This window comes from Scyliorhinus torazame, chromosome 17 (assembly GCF_047496885.1).
Source record: "Scyliorhinus torazame isolate Kashiwa2021f chromosome 17, sScyTor2.1, whole genome shotgun sequence".
NCBI classification, from domain to species: Eukaryota; Metazoa; Chordata; class Chondrichthyes; order Carcharhiniformes; family Scyliorhinidae; genus Scyliorhinus; species Scyliorhinus torazame.
The window spans coordinates 119,557,194-119,579,468 of record NC_092723.1 but is presented as its reverse complement, the minus strand read 5'-3'; the positions used below and the strand labels follow the sequence as shown (position 1 = coordinate 119,579,468).

Below are 22,275 nucleotides of genomic sequence, written 5' to 3'. Positions count from 1 at the left end.
ATACATCTTGAGAGGGTCGATTGAGGGGTTGTATTGAAGATGGTGACCTTTTATACTATATTTCAAAGAATTGGTCATTGCTCGAGTTTAAAGGGGGAGGGGTGTTTACTTATTTATGGGTGGGGGGTGTAGCCCAGGTAGGGTGGAGGTGAGAGGCTTTGGAAAATGTGTTTGTTGATGGAATCTTGTTGAAGAATGTTTGTTATGGTTCTTGTCTTTTACATTCTTTTATATGTAATGTTAAAAATGTAACAAAAATCATTTCCAATAAAATGGTACTATTGAAGATGCACTCATAAGAAGCGAAACCAAAGCTGATACCTTTGGTAAAAGCAATCTCAGTAAACTTTAAACTACCTCCGTTTTAATTTGTTTTCAATTTGCTTTTGTTTATTATCGCGTGTACCAAGGTACAGTGAAAAGTATTTTTCTGCGAGCAGCTCAACAGATCATTAAGTACATGAAAAGAAAAGGAAATAAAAGTAAATACATAATAGGGCAACACAAGGTACACAATGTAACTACATAACACCGGCATCAAGTGAAGCATACAGGGGTGTAGTGTTAATCAGGTTAGTCCATAAGAGGGTCGTTTAGGAGTCTGGTAACAGCGATTTGATAGTGACACACATGTACTATAAAATTATGAAAAAACATCAGTTAAAAAGTAATGTAAATATTGTACTATATAAGCAATCTTTCTCATGTGGAGTTTGCACATTCTCCCCGTTTCTGCGTGGGTCTCAGCCCCACAAACCAAAAAGGATGTGCAGGGTAGATGGATTGACCACGCTAAATTGCCCCTTAATTCGAAAAAAAATAATTGGGCACTCTAAATTTTTTTTAAAAGCAACCTTTCTTACTGATTGTAAAAGAAAAAAAATGATCCCAATAACTTAAGTATAAAAGAAAATGAACCATCATCCTCTGCCTCAATGTCTAATGAGCATGAAAACCAAAATAGTTCCCATGGTTTTAGCTGTTGCAATTATATTTCTTTCTTTGCTCTTACTTTCAGTTCCATCAGCTGCTCCAGGGAATGTTACAGCAGAGTCTGTGAGTTCCACGCAGATCCTGGTCATGTGGGGACCAGTCCCGGAATCTGATCAAAATGGATTAATCTTGGGATACAAGGTACTGTACTTACTTAACGATAGAAATAACAAAAAAAATGACCACCTGATTCATCAAGTCTCCCATTCATCTTTGTTACAACTAGGAAACACAGCTGCCAATGTCCCCCTGCCACCAGCAGCCATGTAACCCCCGAGGGAAAGCAGAAAGAAGGCTTAAACAGCAACATTCAGTTGAGCACTAAAGCTCCTGCAATATCCTGATGAAGAAAAACCAGGAAGATTAAATTGCAATGTTGGACTTCAGAGCATTCTCCCAGCATTGTCACGCAAACACCATTAACCAAAGGCAGAGAGAAACTTCTCATTGAACATCTTACAAAATGTGCACGTTGAGTCAAAAACAATTAATAGAATTTTGAGGGGTAAAGGGATATAGATCAAGTACAAGTAAATGGGGTTCAGGTGCAGATCAGACAGGATCTAATAGAATGGCTGGATAGGTAAAAGCAGCTGAAATGCCTGTTCCTGTGTATCTAAAGTACCTTCCTCTGCAGGCTATTCATGAAGGCCCACCTTCTCAACCTTGCCCCTCGTCTGAGGTGTGGTGACCCTCAGGTTAAATCACCACCAGTCAGCTCTCCCCCTCAAGAGGGAAAGCAGCCTATAGTCATCTGGGACTATAGCAACTTTACCTTTACCTAAAGTACAGCAGTGTACAAATTGGAGGTTGACAGTGGATTAATGGATTGTTGTTATACGGTTACCAATGAAATTCGGCTCATCAGATTTTAACTCTGCTGTTCTGTGAATGAAAAGTAATCCATTCAAAGTAAGATGGAGTCATATAGTTAGTGTGAAAGTTATGATGAACCAACATGCTTTTACATTAAATCTGTCTCAGCCTCTTCAGCTCAGCATTACATATGTCGTATGCACCATTGCTGAATTCTGAACACCTTATTCTCTGTCTGGGTGTCAATGGGTGAGGTGCTTTTATCCATTGGCTTAAAAAATGTTTGTTATGTAAATTAACCTTGTGAAATCATCTGATTTATTAATAAATGCAACATACTTTACTTTGTGGCTGGAGATGTGCAGTTGGACAGATCAAATCTAATAACACAAGTAGTCTGATCGCTAAATGCTTATTAGTTTACAAGCTAGTCAGGCTAAGTATCAGATTAAACAATTGTAGTATTGACTTTGTTTGAAGCAACCTTCACTATTTTCATAACTCTGTCCTCAAGTTAACTCCTTGCTATTAGTCTTTAGGAGGTTGTAACACCAGCCTGGTGCATTCACGTTCAAAAGATCTGAAATCCAGAAGTGAGGTGAGAGTACTGTCCTTGATATCAAGGCCACATTTGATCGACTGTGGCATCAAGGAGCTCTCTCAAATTTGGAGTCAATAGGAATCAGGGTGAAATTCTCCACTGTTTGAAATTATTCCTAGCACAAAGGAAGGTGGTTGTTGGAGGTCAATCATCTCAGCTCCAGGACATCACTGCATGAGTTCCTCAGGGGAATGACCTAGGCCCAGCTATCTTCAACTGCTTCATCAATGAACTTCCATCATAAGGTCAAAAGTGGGAATGTTCACTGATGATAGCACAATGTTCACCATTCGCAACTCCTCAGATACTGAAGCAGTCATGTCCAAATGCAATAAGACCTGGAGAATATGCAGGCTTGGGCTGACAAGTCACAAGTAACATTCATGCTGCACACGTGCCAGGCAATGATCTAACAAGAGTCCAAAAATGTGCAGGTTAGGTGGTTTGGCCAGGCTAAATTTCCCCTTAGTATCCAAAGGTTAGGTGGGGTTATGGTTTGCGGGCAAGTGGGCCTTGGTAGGGTGCTCTCTCAGAGTGTCGGTGCAGACTCGATGGGCCAAATGGTCTCCTGCACTGTAGCGATTCTATGATTTTCTAAGAGAGAATCTAATACTGTGGCTACAAGAGCAGGTCAGAGGCTAGGAATCCTGCAACAATTAACTCACCTCCTCACTCCCCAAAGCCTGTCCACAATCTTCAAGGCACAAATCAGGAGTGCGTTGGAACACTCTCCACTTGCCTGGGTGACTGCAGTTCCAACAACACTCAAGATGCTTAACACCATCCAGAACAAAGCAGCCCAATTGATTGTCATCCCTTCCACCACATTCACTCCCTCCACCACCGATGCACAGTAGCAGCAGCGTGTAGCACCTACAAGGTACACTGCAGGAACTCGCCAATGCCCCTTCGGCAGCACCTTTCAAACCCACAACCATACCCATCTAGAATAACAAGGTCAGCAGACGCATGGGAAACCACCATCTGGAAGCTCCCCTCCAAGCTACTCACCGCCCTGACTTGGAACTATATCTCCACCCCTTCACTGTTGCTGGGTCAAAATCCTGGAACTCCTTCCCTAACAGCACTGTGGGTATACCTACACAACTTTTCTTTTCTCTGTTTACGGGATGTGGACATCACTGGCTAGTCCAGCATTTATTGCCCATTCCTTATTCCCCTGAGAAGTTGGTGGTGAGTTGCCTTCATTAACCACTGCAGTCCCTGAGGTGTAGATACACCCACAGTGCTGTTAGGGAGGTAGCTCACCACCACCTCCTCAAGGGCAATTGAGGCTGGGCAATGGGAATCCCAAATCCCATGAATGAAGAAAAAAAAACACTGCCCCCTCTGTCACCTTGCTAACATACATTTCAAAAGGGCGTGAATTTCCAATTAGTGTATTTTAAGTGAATGATAAATTATACTTTCTGATGGGGGTTGGAGCAATAAAGGGTTCTGATCAAATTTGTCTAGTTCATCTGTTTCAAGCCTTCAACTATATAAGGGTTTGAAGCAAAACATTTTAACCTTTTCATCATCTTGTGCTCTGAAGGGAATTAAAATGAGGATTAGTAACCCAACTTTTTTCTCTGAAGACAACATCATTGCTTGAGAAATGATAAGAGCCTTATTACCACAAAAATCAAAGGGTTAAAAACAATCTGAGTGACTAAATAGAGAGTATGCTGCAGACGGTGATCAAATTATTTATTTCCATAACTGAGTTATGGGCTGTCTCATGAGTGGGAATTAAACTCATCTTTCATTACCTTTCATCCCCTATTCCATTTATAATTGTCATGTGTGTTTTATAAACACATCATTTTGGTAGGTGTTTAATTTATTTATTTTTATTTGTTTTCGGGTTATGAATGATGCTGCCAAGACAGCATTTATTGCTCACCCTTAAGTGGCACTGAGAAGGTGCAGGTAACTGACCTACCGATGATGGAGGAATGGCAACATATGTCCAAGATGATGTGTGACTTAGAAAGGAAATTGAAGGTGTTGGAATGTATTTCATGATAATGGGAGTCATAGGTGACAGGTACTATTAAAGTAACAATGGTAAGTTTCTGCATTGCAACCTGTGGATTGTACATTATGGAGCAACAGTGTGCTGATAAATGAAAGGGATAGATATCGGGTCCAGTGGCAGGAGGGTGATCAAGCGAGCTTCTCTTTCCTGGATGTTGTTCAGGCTCTTAAACGTTGTTGCAGCTGCAGACAAGTGATGGTTGCTTCATCACACACCTGACTTGAGCCTTGTAAAACAACAGAGAGGCTTTGAGGAGTAGCAAAGTGAGCCACTCATCAAGGTTCGCAGCTGCTGCCATGCTCATATAGTCACAGCGCCAATACAGATAGTCAGGTTAAACCTTTGGTCTGTGGTTACAACTCAGTGGTTTGAGGACTCGAGGATATTGTTAACTGCAGGGTAAAGTTTTCACCATTTGCACAATCGGTAAAAGCCATTTTAGAGTCCATTACATGGTACGTTAAGATAAAGACTGTATTCTTCCAAAATACCAATCCTATAATGAACAATATAACATGTACTTATACAGCACTTCCCACATTCTCAAACATCCCAAAGTGCATTGGAGTCAGTGAATTAGTGTGACATGTTGTCACTCTTGCCAGCGACAAATGCAGCAGAATAGCAAGATCTTATCAGTGGAAATGAGTTGTTGATCAGTTCAGCTATTTTTTTGATATTGGTTTTGTAATTTATGTTAGGTTAGACACCTGGAGGATTCGCCTACTCTTCTTTAAATTGTGCTGTGAGATTTTTAAATTCAACTGAAATGATAGATAGGAGTTTACCATCTCATCTAAAAGAAGGCACCTCTGACAGTTGTGCTCTTCTTAGTACTGTATACAACTATCAGCCCAGATTATTTTCCTACATTCTTGGAGTGGAGCTTGAAACTAGTCTTCTGACTTGGAGGCAAGAGTTCTACCACTGAGTCAAATGTTACAACATATAGCTGAGTTCAACTGTACTAACTTTTTTATACCCCTACCGAGCACACACTCATCCCACTATCCTGAGATTTTGCTTTATAATAATCTTTATTGGCATTAATAGACTTACATTAATGCTGCAGTGAAGTTACTGTGAAAAGCCCCTAGTCTCCACATTCCGGCACCTACACAGAGGGAGAATTCAGAATGTCCAAATTATCTAACAACATTTCTTTCGGGACTTGTGGGAGGAAACCGGAGCACCCGGAGGAAACCCACGCAGACACAGAGAACGTGCAGACTTCACACAGACAGTAACCCAAACCAGAATTCGAACCTGGGACCCTGGAGCAGTGAAGCAACAGTGCTAACCACTGTGCTACCGTGCCGCCCAGCCTGGGCATTTTCATATTTTATTAAGTATCTGTGATCCTCTATCAAAGAGTTTTTGCTTCAAGGCAGAAGAAACACAGATTTTAATTTTGATTTAGCAAGTTCTATCATACCCTCCTATTTTTATTTCTAGTATCCTGTACTCTGCAGTTGCCTCTGTTGAACTTCATTTGCCACTCATTAGCCCAGGTGTAAACCCTGTCAAGCTGGCATGATAAGATCTTGGCTGCGTAACCATAATTTTAGGTTGCATAGTTCATTATCCATGTGTCTTCTAGTTTAATGCGACTATGTGTTGCATTGTGAGCATTTTTTTGCGCAGCAAGTTATAAATTAATTTAATGCGGAGTCCATACAGGTTTTCCATCTCAAAGGTTTGAGCAGGTTTAAAACACACTGTGGAAAAGAGAAATCATTTCCTTTTAAATTGATGTTTTACTTCAAGAATCTTAAGGTTGAAGAGAAGATGTTTGGTTTTGTAAATTTCTCTTTTTCTACTTAACATTGTTTAGTGTTAGAAACTTTATTTTTCAATTTTATTTTGGAAAAGATATGCATATCTGAATAGCTTTCACTCCAAGTTAAAAATCCATGGAGAATTAAAATATAGTTTCATTGCTATAGATTAAACTATATGTATATGTACTTGTCCTAGATCTTGTACCAAGAGAAAGATTCTGAATCCGATACTCACACTCATCTTGTGAAAGGAAACTTTACACAGTCTGTGGTCCTGAATGGTCTGAGGAAATACAGTCAATATGAGATACAAGTTTTAGCATTTACCAGGATTGGGGATGGAGTGCCAAGTTCACCAGCACTAATAGAGAGGACAAAAGATGATGGTAAGTTTTGAAATAATGTATTTGGTTAACACAGCGCCTTTTATTATAACCACCTTAGTTAGATGAGAAGGAAACAGATGTTCCTCTGTTGATAACCTTTATCATCTTGACCAGCCAAGTGTGTTCAGTGACTTGTTGTGAATGTAATAAGTTATCTCACTATTTAAAAATTACTATTTAAGACTCCTTTGGTGGCTCAGGTACTTTACTCCACAGGTACTGATCCGCACATTCCAGGAACATCCCAAATTGGTGGTTAGAATGCTACACCTAGGCTCAGTGCCTTTGGGTTCAAAAGAGAAAATTAGCTAAGCCTTTTGTTTTTGATTACTATTCAGGCATCATTACTGGAACTAGACACAGATGAATGTTGGGTGAGGTCAGCATTGAGCTTGGTTATATTGTTACTCTGGATGAATAGTTTGCCAACATTTACTACGAATGCCCTCACTCTAAAAATAAAAATGACTGCTTGCAAAGATAAGAGGGCACTAAACAGTTATGGAACTGGTTAACACCTCTGGGAGACAACAGGAGGGGAGGAACAGTTCCTGTTATTTGCTGTAGAATGTAATTTTCTTTCTATAGCAGGCACCATTCCCTAACCAGTCCTTAGTCTCGGGTGTGTGTCTCCTGCTGATTGCAACTGAGAAGGAGCTGTAGGCATTAATACAGCAGCAGCAAAGTCTTAGTGTACACTGCTAATGTTACAATTTTGTTTGGAAAAGTTCATATTTAAGGAGAAATCCAAGCACCCAACAGAACTATGCCATAAGATTTCACATTTTTAAATAAAAACAAACTTTATTATATTATGAAACATATTTAAACCATATAAGTACTATTAACGTATAGTTTACAACAATGTAGACGATGAACTCAGTTTTTCTTCCCCTCCCCCAACCCCAAGAATTCCCTTATACATTGCTACAATCTTGAAGCTGTATTCAATCCTGTAGCGACCAACACAAACATATGCCATAGCACTTAGGAATTCACTTTATTTCCCCCTCTGTGTTTTCAGCTATCCTCTGAAGTAAGATTCTATGGGTGGACTTTCCATTAGCTGTTTGGTTATGTGACTCTCCACCTTTTCTTTACAGACCTCGTGATTATGGATGTCTCACCTCCTTGTGCGGGTTGCTGGTAGATACCTTATTCCCTTCTCACAGCTTTCCTTTTAACTCTGCCGACTGTTTTCTGCCACAAGGCTCTGTGAAGACCACTGTAGATGTCTTCTACTCGTTGCAAGCTAGAGCAAATCTTCCAGCTGCTTTTCCCTCAAAATGCAAACTGAGTAGAGTCCTACCTGCATTCCACGCAGTGAACAATGAAGTTTGTATTTGCTCTGCTTGAAGTGCAGAACCATCTGAGAATCACCTCCTATTGATTTTCTCAATCCACCTAAGATGCAGGTCACGCCACAGCAAAAGCTGCACACCCATTGTCTGTTCCCTCAATTAAACCTCTTGCTTCTGTTAGCAAACACACACTGATAAATTAAACAAAGGAACCTTCCAGTCCTGTAGCCTATCTCAATGACAATGTGGCATGCTTGGATGGTCCCAAACATAAATGTATACAAACTTTTCAACTTTCAATGCAACTCTTTGATTCTGCAACCCTTGTGAATCATTTGAGTTTCTGACCCTTTCTCCAGACCTTCTGGCTCCTTTACAAGCTTAGAGATGAACCATTCATTGTTATAAGTTCCTTTTTCACTATCAGTTCTGACCTTGTAAGATAAACACAGCTAATTAAACGTGGGATTGTTTGATATGCCTGCATATTAAGCTGTTTACCAGTTTCTTAATCAGGTGTTCCATTTATCTTACATTTAACACATTATTTCCTAAAACTAAGTTATATTCCAAAACATACAAATTATTAACTAGATATTCACAACACTTTAAAATGTTCATCTTTGAGGAAGTGTTTTTATTGATATGTTCATTAATGGCCTGATTCATAGTTGAGAAATGTGACATTAAAATATTTTTATACCAGAAGTCATTCTAACTTATGACCACTTTGTAAGGCTTGTGTATATCATAAGATGTATCCTACCCACAATATACTTCATTGCTAAAATTTCTTTGGATAATGTAAGCTCATATTTCAAAAATGAAATGATGATACTTTTGCATAAGTTAGAAACTTTGGAATCTCAAATTTTCCAACCTCTCTTTGCTGGAGTCTTGCTGTTTAATTAATATATGGAAAATACTTGCTGTCAAGGATATTTAGGGGATCTTGCACTTGTGGCGGATTTACTACGTGTTTGAGATTTTTATTTGAGAGATTGCTTTAAAGTAACTTAAGAGAATTTACTTGCTTAAAAAGGATTCTTATTTTGGTGAACTAATGTAGTGCACTCAGGCACTAACTAATTGTAGTTCCAACATCTAGGATTTTTCTGTTTGTTTTGACAATTCCCCATCTTTTCCCATTTTTCTCTTCTCTCTTGAAATCCTTTACTGCTAGTTCAGGTCAATAAGCATGGGTCACCCTCTGGTTCCTCATCCAAATGCCTATTCTTTTATGGGCTTTAATAATTGAATGGCAGGAGGATCATTGGGGTATCAGTTAACTCTAATCCGATGTACATCTGACACCCATGTCCAGAATCAGTAAGATTGCTGGGTGACAGTCAAAAGCATGGACATTGGCGAATTCCATTCTTTAACATAGAGAACTGAAACCAATAGAAGTCCTCCAAAATGCAGCTGCCCTGGTTCCTTAATTCTATCCCAGTGACACAAGATACCCCCTACAAGATCAGTGTGAATTTTTCAATGCTCATATCAGCCACCTAACGGCCTTCCCAACTGAGATTGACAATTTGTGCCAGATTTTGGGCAATTCTATGACATGGCCTAATTCAGATGGGAGCTGGGCCAAGACTGTCCAAACTAATTTCACATATGTCACATATAACCAGCAGACACGGAGTTAGCTCATCCAGTTAGTTTAAGCTCCAATCAACTTTAGCTCCCAGAGGTGAAAGGATGGTGGAGTATCACTGTACCACCCTGCTCACCCCACAAATAACCTTAATTGTTAGTACAGGGTAGTTCTAATGTAGTTATAATTGGATAGTCGAATTTGACCAGTTAATAATACAGCAGAACATAGGAATGTGCAAGACCAGAAAAGGGCATTTGGATTCGTTTTTTGTCACGTGTACCGAGGTACAGCGAAGTCTTTTCCCACTCGCTATCTTGAGGATAAATGACAGTTAAATCCTTCACAATGTTAAGCTTCCCTAATATTTCAGGTGCCTACAACTAAAACTGAATTGCTCTTTGTGTTACTCTATCCGGCTGGATACATAGAACATAGCAGCGCAGTACAGGCCCTTCGGCCCTTGATGTTGCGCCGACCTGTGAAACCACTCTAAAGCCCATCTACACTATTCCCTTATCGTCCATATGTCTATCCAATGACCATTTGAATGCCCTTAGTGTTGGCGAGTCCACTACTGTTGCAGGCAGGGCATTCCACGCCCTTACTACTATCTGAGTAAAGTACGCCTTCTTAACAACCCTCTCAACCTGGGTGGCAACTTTCAGGGATCTATGTACATGGACACCGAGATCTCTCTGCTCATCCACACTGCAAGAATCTTACCATTAGCCCAGTACTCTGTCTTCCTGTTATTCCTTCCAAAATGAATCACCTCACACTTTTCACATTAAACTCCATTTGCCACCTCTCAGCCCAGCGCTGCAGCTTACCTATGTCCCTCTATAACTTGTAACATCCTTCCGCACTGTCCACAACTCCATCGACTTTAGTGTCATCTGCAAATTTACTCACCCATCCTTCTGCGCCCTCCTCCAGGTCATTTATAAAAATGACAAACAGCAGTGGCCCCAAAACAGATCCTTGTGGTACACCACTAGTAACTGGACTCCAGTCTGAACATTTCCCATCAACCACCACCCTTTGTCTTCTTCCAGCTAGCCAGTCTTCTGGCACTATTCCTGTAGACAAAGAAGACTTAAAGATCAAAGTCAAAGGCTCAGCAATCTCTTCCCTAGCTTCCCAGAGAAGCCTAAGATAAATCCCACCTGGCCCAGGGGACTTATCTATTTTCACACTTTCCAGAATTGCTAACACCTCCTCCTTATGAACCTCAAGCCCTTCGAGTCTAGTAGCCTGAATCTCAGTATTCTCCTCGACAACATTGTCTTTTTCCTGTGTGAATACTGACGAAAACTATTCATTTAGCACCTCTCCTATCTCCTCGGACTCTAAGCACAACTTCCCACTACTGTCCTTGACTGGCCCTACTCTTACCCTAGTCATTCGTTTATTCCTGACATATCTATAGAAAGCTTTCGGGTTATCCTTGATCCTACCTGCCAAAGACTTCTCATGTCCCCTCCTGGCTCTTCTTAGCTCTCTCTTTAGGTCCTTCCTAGCTAACTTGTAACTCTCGAGCACCCTAACTGAACCTTCATGTCTCATCTTTACATAAGCCTCCTTCTTCCTCTTGACAAGTGTTTCGACTGCTTTAGTAAACCACGGTTCCCTTGCTTGACCACTTCCTCCCTGCCTGACAGGTACATACTTATCAAAGACACACAGTAGCTGTTCCTTGAACAAGCTCCACATTTCCATTGTGCCCATTCCCTGCAGTTTTCCTCTCCATCCGATGCATCCTAAGTCTTGCCTCATCGCACCATGATTGCCTTTCCCCCAGATATAACTCTTGCCCTGCGGTATATACCTATCCCTTTCCATCACTAAAGTAAACTTAAACGAATTGTGGTCACTATCACCAAAGTGCTCACCTACCTCCAAATCTAACACCTGTCCTGGTTCATTACCCAGTACCAAATCCAATATGGCCTCGCCTCTCGTTGGCCTATCTACATACTGTGTCAGGAAACCCTCCTGCACACATTGGACAAAAACAGACCCATCTAAAGTACTCGAACTATAGCGTTTCCAGTCAATATTTGGAAAGTTAAAGTCCCCCATAACAACTACCCTGTTGCTTTCACTCCTATCCAGAATCATCTTTGCAATCCTTTCCTCTACATCTCTGGAACTTTTCGGAGGCCTATAGAAAACCCCTAACAGGGTGACCTCTCCTTTCCTGTTTCTAATCTCAGCCCATACTACCTCAGTAGACGAGTCCTCATCAAACGTTCTTTCTGCCACCGTAATACTGTCCTTGACTAACAATGCCACCCTACCCCTCTTTTACCACCTTCCCTGAGCTTACTGAAATATCTAAACCCCGGCACCTGCAACAACCATTCCTGTCCCTGCTCTATCCATGTCTCCGAAATGGCCACAACATCGAAGTCCCAGGTACCAACCCATGCCGCAAGTTCACCTACCTTATTCCGGATGCTCCTGGCATTGAAGAAGACACACTATAAACCACCTTCCTGACTGCCGGTACACTCCTGCAACTTTGAAACGTTACTCATGACCTCAATACTCTCACCCTCCTGTATACTGGAGCTACAATTCAGGTTCCCAAGCCCCTGCTGAACTAGTTTAAACCCTCTCGAAGAGCATTAGCAAATTTCCCCCCCCAGGATATTGGTACCCCTCTGGCCCAGGTGTAGACCATCCCGTTTGTAGAGGTCCCACCGACCCCAGAATGAGCCCCAATTATCCAGAAATCTGAAACCCTCCCTCCTGCACTATCCCTGTAGCCACGTGTTCAACCCCTCTCTCTCCCTATTCCTCGTCTCGCTATCACGTGACATGGGTAACAACCCAGGGATAATAACTCTGCCCTAGATCTAAGTGCCACCTTAGCTCCTGAATTCCTGCACATTACTCCAGGTTGGGTATAAGTAGGATTACTTACTGAGATTACAAAGTATTTACAGAATCAAAATAGATTTGTGCTCAATTCCTCTAGCTATTCAGCCCAACATACAATTAGACATTATCTTGCACTCTACTAATGGCATTAATGATCCATCCACCAACATCTCAAAATCCTTCTCCTGTTTAATGTACATAGGATTAGGAGAAGGCCATTCAGTCCTTTGAGTTTGTCCACCATTAAGTTAGATCATGGCTGCTCTGTACATCAGCTCCACTTACACGTCTTTAAACATTCATTCATGGAATGTGGGCATCAGTGGCGGGGCCAGCATTTATTGCTTTTATCACGAATTGCCTTTGAGATGATAGTGGTCAACTGCCTTCTTGAATCTCTGCAGTCCATGTGGTGTAAGTACACCCACAGTGCTGTTAGGGAGGGAGATCCAGGATTTTGACCCAGCGACAATGAAGGAGCCACGATATATTTCCAAGTCAGGATGGTGAGTGGCTTGGATGTTTACGTGTGTGTTACTTTATTTGACATATTTGTTGTATATCCCTGATTAACCCTTGCCTAGCAAAAATCAAGCATCACAGTCTTGAAAATTTCAATTTGTTCTGTTTGTTGAGTTCCATGTTACTTTTTATGCCTCCTCAGAATGTTGCAGTTACATCAAATAAATCATGGTGGAAGTCTAACATCAACAAGTGGTTGCTCCAAGCTGCTAGACAAAATAAGTGTTAGTTATATTTTTTTAACGAAAGTTTCAAAGCTTCATCCGCATCTGAATGCTATGCTATCATTGATTTTTTTTAAAAATAAAAAACTTTGTATCACGCCATAATAATCCGTTTAAGAAGCTGGAAAGGAAAACAGGCAATTGTTTTTTCTGAGCATTCTAGAGTCTGGTCAACGGAAGCTAAAAAAAATGAATGCATCAACAATTTCTTCTTGTTAAAAATGCTTTAATTATTGCAACTGCAATTTTTAAGGTCCCAAAGAACACCTTCAAATCTATGGATGTTCAACAGTCAGTGTGGATCCACGTTTGACTTGGGTATTAACAGCTTTCTTCCAATTAAGTGATAATTTCTAAATATACATAGTTTAAAAATTGAACAAACATTTATCTACAATGAGTTCCAGACTTCTACTACCCTTTGTCTGAAAATATGCAACCAAATTTTACTCCTAATTGGTCTACCTCTCACTTTAATCTTGTTCTGAATTCCCCAACAGAGGAAATATTCGTATCTATCCGATTGCATTCCTTTTAATTTTATACAGCTTCTAAACTCACAGGACTACGAACCAGTTCATGCAATTTGTCCTCACATATTAAGCCTTTGAGCACTCATACCACTCTGACAAATCTGTGTTGAAACCCCTTCCAAGGCCAGTACATCTTTCCTGTCATTCAGTGACCAAAACTTAGCATGGTACTCTAGATCGCGTCTGACCAAGGCTCTTTACAATTGAAGAAACACATCTTCCTTTTGTTTTCCTGCCCGCTTAAGGTAAAGACTAACATTCCATTGAGCTTTTTGATTAATTATTATAGCTGTCAACCATTTTTAATGGCTTGTGTAAATGGCCACGAAAATCCCTCCGTTTCTCCACAGTTCCTAGTCTCTCACCATTAAAATATTTTGACCTATATTTTTTAGATCCAAAGATTAATACTCTTTAACTTTTATTGTCACTGTTTCCTAACCGCTTGACTTTACAATGATTCACATTAAATCACCTGCTACTCTTTGGTCAAAACCTCTTGCATGTCCTTCAGTATTTGGTAAGCGTTTCCTATGTATTTGCAATACCTTCCAGTTGGATAACATTGGCAAATGTTCGGTTTATATCTGTTTCCAAGACAAATAACAGTGAATTCAGTCTATCAGCAGTTTCAAATACATTACATATTTTGGTTTGCAATTACATTGTGTAGTTGTTAATCTAAGAGTTTGGGAAGATATGTTGGGATAATGTAATTTATGTTACAATTGTCTTGGCAAGGAAATGTGTGTTGAAACGTGAGAATGGTAACTGTGTGAGTAACAGAGAAATCTTCAAGTTGAAGTGTGAAACTGGGACACTCGCCAAGATCCTGTTTGATTCAGACCAAGAGTGAATGTAATCCACCAATTTAAAATATTTTTAAACACATGAATCCTGGTTGTTTTGCAAAAACAGACACTATTTAAATGATAGTTTAAGTTTCAAACTATGTCTAGTCAGATATGATCATCTAATTGCAGGGAAACTAAATATCCAAATCATATGTGGATCCACACTCACTGTCAAACCCGTGGATTGAAGCTATCGTTTGGGACCTTAACTAAGCATTGCCATTAGGCAGAAATTGCTGATGTGTACAATTTGTTTTGGCTGAGCTCCTTCTGTTGACCAGATTCAAGGGCCATGGAGCGGTCCTACGTTTTTGATATTTAAAAAAAAAAACAATGATAGCATAACATTCGGCACAGATAAAGCTGTGAATTTGGTGTTTTAAAAAATATAACGAACACTTGGGCTGGAATTTTCCAATCCTCACGCTGACAGGATCTTCGGTCCTGGCGATGTAAATGTCTTTTTCATTTCAATGGCTCGCAGCCCTGCTGCAGGAGAACGCATGGTGGGGTGAGGGGGAGGGCGGTGGGAGGCAGGTTCTCGAAAATTCTGGCAGTTTCGAATAACCACCTGTTGGTGGCATGCCTTCCATAACTTTTTATTTGATCTCAACTGCAGCATTCTGGAGTGGCATTAAAAAGTAGCATGACAACCGTCTCCAGATAGTGAGGACTTAGGACCACTTAGGGCACAACCAACTGTGCTACAGGTGCTTGTGCCTGAACTTGTACAAGAGACGAAAATAATTGAGAGAAAAACATATGACAGGAATTTAAATTAAAAAATTTTTTTTTAGAGTACCCAATTAATTTTTTCCAATTAAGAGGCAATTTAGCGTGGCCAATCCACCTCTCCTGCACATCTTTGGGTTGTGGGGGTGAAACCCACGCAGACACGGGGAGAATGTGCAAACTCCACTGTCGTGTTGGGTGTTCTGATGCACAAATGATCCAACACGGCTGTAGATGGTACAACTCAGTTTTGTTGTCTAAACAACTGTAACAACTAACTACTGGCTTGGGTACATGCTTCACCAGCTAACCTGTGGACCCAGCCCTATCACTATCTTAGTGAGGCACTCAGCACATGGTCTATGTCTGAGTGGCACGCTGTGAGCTCTGTGCTCTGAACTATCTCCTGGTAGAATGAGCGGGAACTGTGGTGTTCCCTAGTTTATAGTGCGTGTGCTCTCACTGGTGATTGGCTGCGATGTTATGTGTGTGTTGGTTGGTCCAACTGCCTGTCCAACAGTGTGTGTGTGATTGCACCATGATATGCTGATCTGGATATCATGACATCCCCCCCTTTCACAAAGGATATGTGCCTACATGCTAATAAATAGAAATGTGTACTGAGTGTATCTGAGTATGTGTGTGCAATATTTACAACATGTACATGAGGCTAAACTATATACAGAGGAAGGTGTCAGGTGCAACAGAACAACGAGGTTGTACCAATAAGAAATGCAATCAGCAAACGACGAGAGAAAACTTCTGGAACAACGAACGACAAGAAAAGAAACTCGTTAACAGTACTGTAAAACAGTTCAGTGAGTCCAATGTGCTAACAGGCTCAAATGTCAAGTCTCTCAGGTGGGCGACGAATTCGGGTTGACCGTTAGGGTGGCACACCACTCATCGCACGGATCAATGCTGTGCACTGGCAGCGGCTGGTGGTTCCGACTTGGGGACACCTGGTTCTTGTGGATTACCGCAACGCGGAAGGGCTCCCTGTCTTCGGTATCGCCGGTGTGCATACTATCTGGATATGACTCTCTGTAGGGGGGCTAAATCGCCCGCACGTCCCTGCGAGGCTGGCGGAATTGTTGGGAGTTGGCAGGTTGAGCTGCTCGGCAGCAAGCAGCATAGTGGCCCATCCTGCCACAGCGGAGGCATTGTCGCGCTTTGGCCGGACATTGTCGCTTTAAGTGGGCAGAGCCACAGTTGCCGCACGTCGTGACGTCATGCCGTTCGTTGCGTTTGTGGCGCCACCGCGCATGCGCGGTGCGGTCCTGTGTAGAGCGCGCCTGCGCATCCCGTCCCTCGGCGTCAACGTCCCCTCTTTTGGCGCGTACAAGCGCGGGAGGCCTCGGATAGCGCGCGAAATGGCCGGCCTCGTCCGGGCCGCGGGCCGGGAGGAACTCGATCGACTGGACCCGCTCCGCCTCGTAGGACCCGAGCCGTGCCGTTTCGGTCGCCTGGATTTGGGAGTACCGGCTGGTCACGTTCTCATGGAGGACGCAGGTCTTGATGGCAGTCGCTAGGGTGAGGCACTTTATTTTAAGGAGCTACTGGTGTAGGGTGTCCGAAATGACCCCAAAAACTATCTGATCCCGTATCATGGAGTCGGAGGTGGCCTCATAGCCGCAGGACTGCACGAGGATACGGAGGTGTGTCAAGTAAGATTGGAAAGGCTCATCCTTACCCTGCAGGCGCTGCTGGAAGAGGTACCTCTCGAAGCTCTCATTGACTTCCACGCTGAAGTGTTCCTCGAACTTCAGAAGCACCATTTTATATTTTTTGTCCTCGCCTTCCGCGAAGGCCAGGGAGTTATAGATGTGGATGGCGTGTTGCCCCGCCGTGGAGAGGAGGAGGGCGATCTTCCTGGTGTCCGATGCATTCTCCCTGTCTGTGGCTTCTAGGAAGAGCTGGAAGCGCTGTTTAAACAGCTTCCAGTTTACGCCGAGATTACCAGCGATTCGGAGCGGCTGCGGCGGGCTGATGTTTTCCATGGAGCAGGATGGCGGATTTCTGAAAGGGTGCACGTAGGTCTCACAGTCACTGGTTAGCGTCCACTACTGGTATCATGTTGTGTTGGGTGTTCTGATGCACAAATGATCCAACACGGCTGTAGATGGTATAACTCAGTTTTATTGTCTAAACAACTGTAACAACTAACTACTGGCTTGGGTACGTGCTTCACCAGCTAACCTGTAGACCCAGCCCTATCACTATCTTAGTGAGGCACTCAGCACATGGTCTATGTCTGAATGGCGCGCTGTGAGCTCTGTGCTCTGAGCTATCTCCTGGTAGAATGAGCGGGAACTGTGGTGTTCCCTGTTTTATAGTGCATGTGCTCTCACTGGTGATTGGCTGCGATGTTATGTGTGTGCTGGTTGATCCAACTGCCTGTCCATCAGTGTGTGTGTGATTGCATCATGATATGCTGATGTGGATATCATGACATCCACATGGACAGTGACCCAGAGCCGGGATCGAACCTGGGACATCGGTGCCGTGAGGCAACAGGGCTAACCCACTATGACAGGAATTTAAGATATTGTACCAAAATGTTCAGCTCTCAAGCACATGTAACAAGCAACAAAACTAATATTGTCTCACCAAAATAAAACAGCTGTTTCAGAGCAAAATAATTTTGTCAAAGCAATTTGATTTTTTAAAATCCCATTTACAAGTCTCCAGGCTGTGCCAAAGGTTTAACTGCCATAATCAGGCCTTTTCCTGAATAGGGTTGAGGGTGAAACTGAACCTTGCCAAAGAGATTTATTCAAAGAGCCGAGCTGCCATCTTTTTTTTGACAGCGTTTCTACAAATCTGTCAGATCCCAAAAATGAAAAGAAATATTTACTGATTACCTCTGAAAGCCACACACTAGTTCAAACTGAGCCGTAGGTGTACAGCTATATTGTATGCAATCTTGTTGCCATGGACAACACTGCTGATAACCCCTGGCTCCATTTTTTGTTGCTGCCACTTGTCTGTTGAAAGATCCTGTTTTGCAGTCAAATTTATCTTTATAGCTGTCAAGAATAGTCCCAGTTACATTCCTTAAATCAGTCTTGGATGAGAAACCATGTTAGTGGTGGTGCAATAAACCGAATTGGGATCATTCACTGAACTGAAAAGATCTGTCCTTATAATAATATTACTGACTAGATTTCTCCTATTCAGATCAAGGATTTATTTAAGGATGGTAAGAAATACACGTCATGAGTAGATTTTGTAGTGAAGTAAGATGTTTGACAGAAGACTTAATTTTTAAGATCCATTTGCTCTACACTCATGGGGTGGAATTTAGTGCCCTCTCCTGTGGCAAGCTTGGTGTTGGGAGGGGTATTTAATCGGGTGGGGTGTGACGGGCGGGACCTCGCTACCTTCCCACCTCTGCCCTGATTAACTCCAGGTCAGGAAGGCTCATGGACTGTCTCTCCACTCTGCCGCAAATTGATGTCCTTAAGTGGGCAATTAATGTCCACTTAAGGGCCTCATTTTCACAACCCCGCCTTTCTAATCTTCTGCAAATGGGGTCCCACTAAGCGGGAAGCTCTCAAAGCAAATCCTGCCAGGGTTGCTTTTGAGCTTCTGTGTGGAGGTTTCCTCTTTGTCAGCCACTTTGTTGCCTCATCAAGGGGGAGCCCTTAAGAGCCAACTCTTGACCTTACTGTCCTCCTCCCCATCACTTATCTATGACTCGCATTCATTGGCGATTCTGGGTCTGGAAGCACTACCGAGATAACGGTCAGACTCCAAATGGTTGGAAGAGATGCAATATCCACTCCCAGTGTCCTAAATCTTGGGGAAGGTTCAAAAGCGGTCCAGATTGCCACTTAATTCAGTATGCCATCCCAAACATAAGTGCCAAGGGTCTCCTACTGGCTCCCTTGTGGCCAACCATGGCTTCAGCTTACCAGTGCTTAGCGATGGAGACCCTTTTTTAAGTTGTAGAGTACTGGCAACAGTAATGCATTCTATATATAAATAGATATTGATAGACAAACGACAGACACCAATTTCAAAACTTCATGCAGGACGAGAAGAGGTGACAGTGAGGGTACAGTGATTAAAAACACAGAACAAATGCAAACAGATATTAGAAAAACAAATTTTAAAAACTACAATTCTCCACACCTAATTCACTGTGTTTTATTTTCTATTCCTCATAGCCTATCTCAAAATTCTGTCTAATCTCTGTTGGGAGTAGGAAACCAATTCAAGCACACTGCTATGATTTTAATCCCATTGAATTGTCTGGTATTGACATATGGGTCAGTCATGTGTTATATTTGAGAGGGACAAAAGAGGTTGCTGGAAAGCTGAAGTGTGTTGTCATTAAGTTAGTTTGCTACTTTATTAAGTTTAGATAGTTTTTACCTTGGATTGGACATTGAAAAATAAATCTACTTTAATGTGGCTGGCTTGACCTGTGATTAATTGTGACATGTAAGTCTCCATGGTACTTGTGGTACCAGCCTCCTTCAATGTATAAAAAACATTCCACACAGTGTTGTGATCATGTTTGAATTATAGACTGATGTAACACAGAAGGAGGCTATTCAATCCATTGTCCTTGTGTTTGCTCGTTGATAGAACAATTAAATTAGTACCACTTGTTGGGCAGACATTTCTGCTCCCACCAGCGGTGGGAATCATGGCAGGCTTGGGCACACAATTTGGGGTGATGACAAAATCCACCTGTGAAAAATTACCTTGGATTGTTCTCCCAGTGTTGATGGTGGGTTAAAGGTTTCCCATTGATCTCTGCTGGAAACCACATTTGCATTCATTAGCATCTTAGGAATGCTCATTAAAAGAGCAACTCACCATAAGACATAGGAGCAGAATTAGGCCACTCGGCCCATCGAGTCTGCTCCGCCATTCAATCATGGCTGATATTTTCTCACCCTCATTCTCCTGCCTTCTCCCCATAATCCCTGATCCCCTTATTAATCAAGAACCTATCTGTCTATGTTTAAAGACACTCAGTGATTTGGCCTCCACAGCCTTCTGCAGCAAAGAGTTCCACAGATTCACCACCCTCTGACTGAAGGAATTCCTCCTCATCTCTGTTTTAAAGGATCGTCCCTTTAGTCTGAGATGGTGTCCTCTGGTTCTAGTTTTTCCTACAAATGGAAACATCCTCTCCACGTTCACTCTATCCAGGCCTCGCAGTATCTTTTTTTAATATAAATTTAGCGTACCCAATTCATTTTTTCCAATTAAGGGGCAATTTAGCTGCACATCTTTGGGTTGTGGGGGCAAAACCCATGCAACATGGGGAGAATGTGCAAACTCCACACAGACAGTGACCCAGAGTCGGGATCGAACCTGAGACCTCAGCGCCGTGAGGCAGCAATGCTAACCACTGTGCCACCGTGCTGTCCCAGCCTCGCAGTATCTTGTAAGTTTCAATAAGATCCGCCCTCATCCTTCGAAACTCCAATGAGTACAGACCCAGAGTCCTCAACCGTTCCTCATACGACAGGTTTTATGTTCCCTCTTCAAATTAAGTGCCCACCAGCAGATAATTAGAATGGTCTGACTTCCCGACTATACAAGTGGCTGGCACGGTGCCAGTGTTGGTTCATGAACAACTTTGAGGTATGTAGATACTGCATTTGCCTATCTTTAAGAGAGTTTCTGCAGGATTTTGGATGCTTGTATTAGAGGTTGTCTCAAGGCTGGCATGGTAGGCAAGGCAACAAGGGGGGGGGCGGGGGGGGGAGATAGAGCAGGACTAGGGTGGTGCAGTGGAACATGTAAGGGAAATGGAGGCAGGTCTGGAATTTGGTGGTGGAACACAGAAGGGAAGGGGATAGATGGAGGGAGGACTGGGGGAGCGTTAAGGAACTGAGGAGGGAAAGTCCTATTCGGGGGTGGATTAGGATCAAGGAACAATGCAGAGTAGTGAAAGACTGTTGTGAGACCAGAGTTAGAATACTGTCCAAGGAGGAGTCTGAGACTGTCCTGAGGCTAAGGCCATGCGGTCAGGAGCATTTTGAACAGATTGTCTGGGCTGTGTGGGCCATGTTGGACAACACTGCATGACACTTTTGTTTTAGGCAGGGGAAGGCCTCTGTGGGCAATGACGGTAGTGTATTGTATGGTATGCAGGGCATGGGCAGTCACCTAAGGAATTTGGTCCTCGGCGTTAGAGACATGGTATTGTGAGACAGATGGCACAGTCACGGTCAGGGGAGGCACCTGCATTCTGTAAACCAGGAGCTGAAAAGTCATGACAGAACCTTTGGATGCATGGTGGTATGTCCCAGAAAATAGGGGTCACGTGGCTTCGAGAAGGGAAGGGTTCAGATCAGCAAAGGACATGGCGCCATCAACATTAAAGGGATCAAGTGGGATGACAGGAATATCAACATGAATACTGATGGGTTTGAGAGTAACTGGCGAGGCTGGATTGTTATAGGAGGAAGGAAAATCAGGTGAGGAGGATGGGATGGACTTGGTGGGTTATAGTGGGAGGGTTGGAAGCTGGTCTCCCACACGAATGTCACAGCACCATTTTTGACTTTACCTTCCAGTGACGCAGTTTGAAAATCAAGCTTGAGCAAATTGGTTGGAGATGAGTCTATGGGCATCTGATTGGAGTTCGGCACAGCAAATCCTGGTTGATTGAAGGGGGACCCTATAATTGTCTTGCTCAAACCAGGAAAGACAAATCAACTGGAACTAACATTGCTCCTGCCTGAGGAAGGAGCTGTGCACCGAAAGCTAGTGATTCAAAACAAACCTGTTGGACTTTAACCTGGTGTTGTAAGACTGCTCACATAAATGCTGAAATGAGGTAACAGATGTCCTTTTCAGTAAAGCTCACCATTATGTATAGTTCTGCATGGATGAAGCTAGGCTGCCAGAGCTGTGGGATTCACTGCCATCTCAGGCTTTCCACAAGTGCAGGACACCATCAGCTGCAAACACGTTGCAACAGCCTGTTAGATTCATTCATAGAAAAGGATTTCACAATTGATTATTCAT

The 22,275-nt window shown here is 42.5% G+C and overlaps 1 protein-coding gene across 2 annotated transcripts in view; it reads left to right on the top strand.

The window, feature by feature from the left end:
- Nucleotides 1–22,275, top strand: part of LOC140394110 (protein sidekick-1-like) — a 360,429-nt gene that overhangs the window by 190,693 nt on the left and 147,461 nt on the right. For both annotated transcript variants that reach the window (XM_072480961.1, XM_072480960.1), the window contains exons 13-14: nt 1,019–1,134; nt 6,429–6,618. In XM_072480961.1, coding sequence (XP_072337062.1) covers nt 1,019–1,134; nt 6,429–6,618 — 306 coding nt within the window. The remainder of the gene's footprint in view (nt 1–1,018; nt 1,135–6,428; nt 6,619–22,275) is intronic.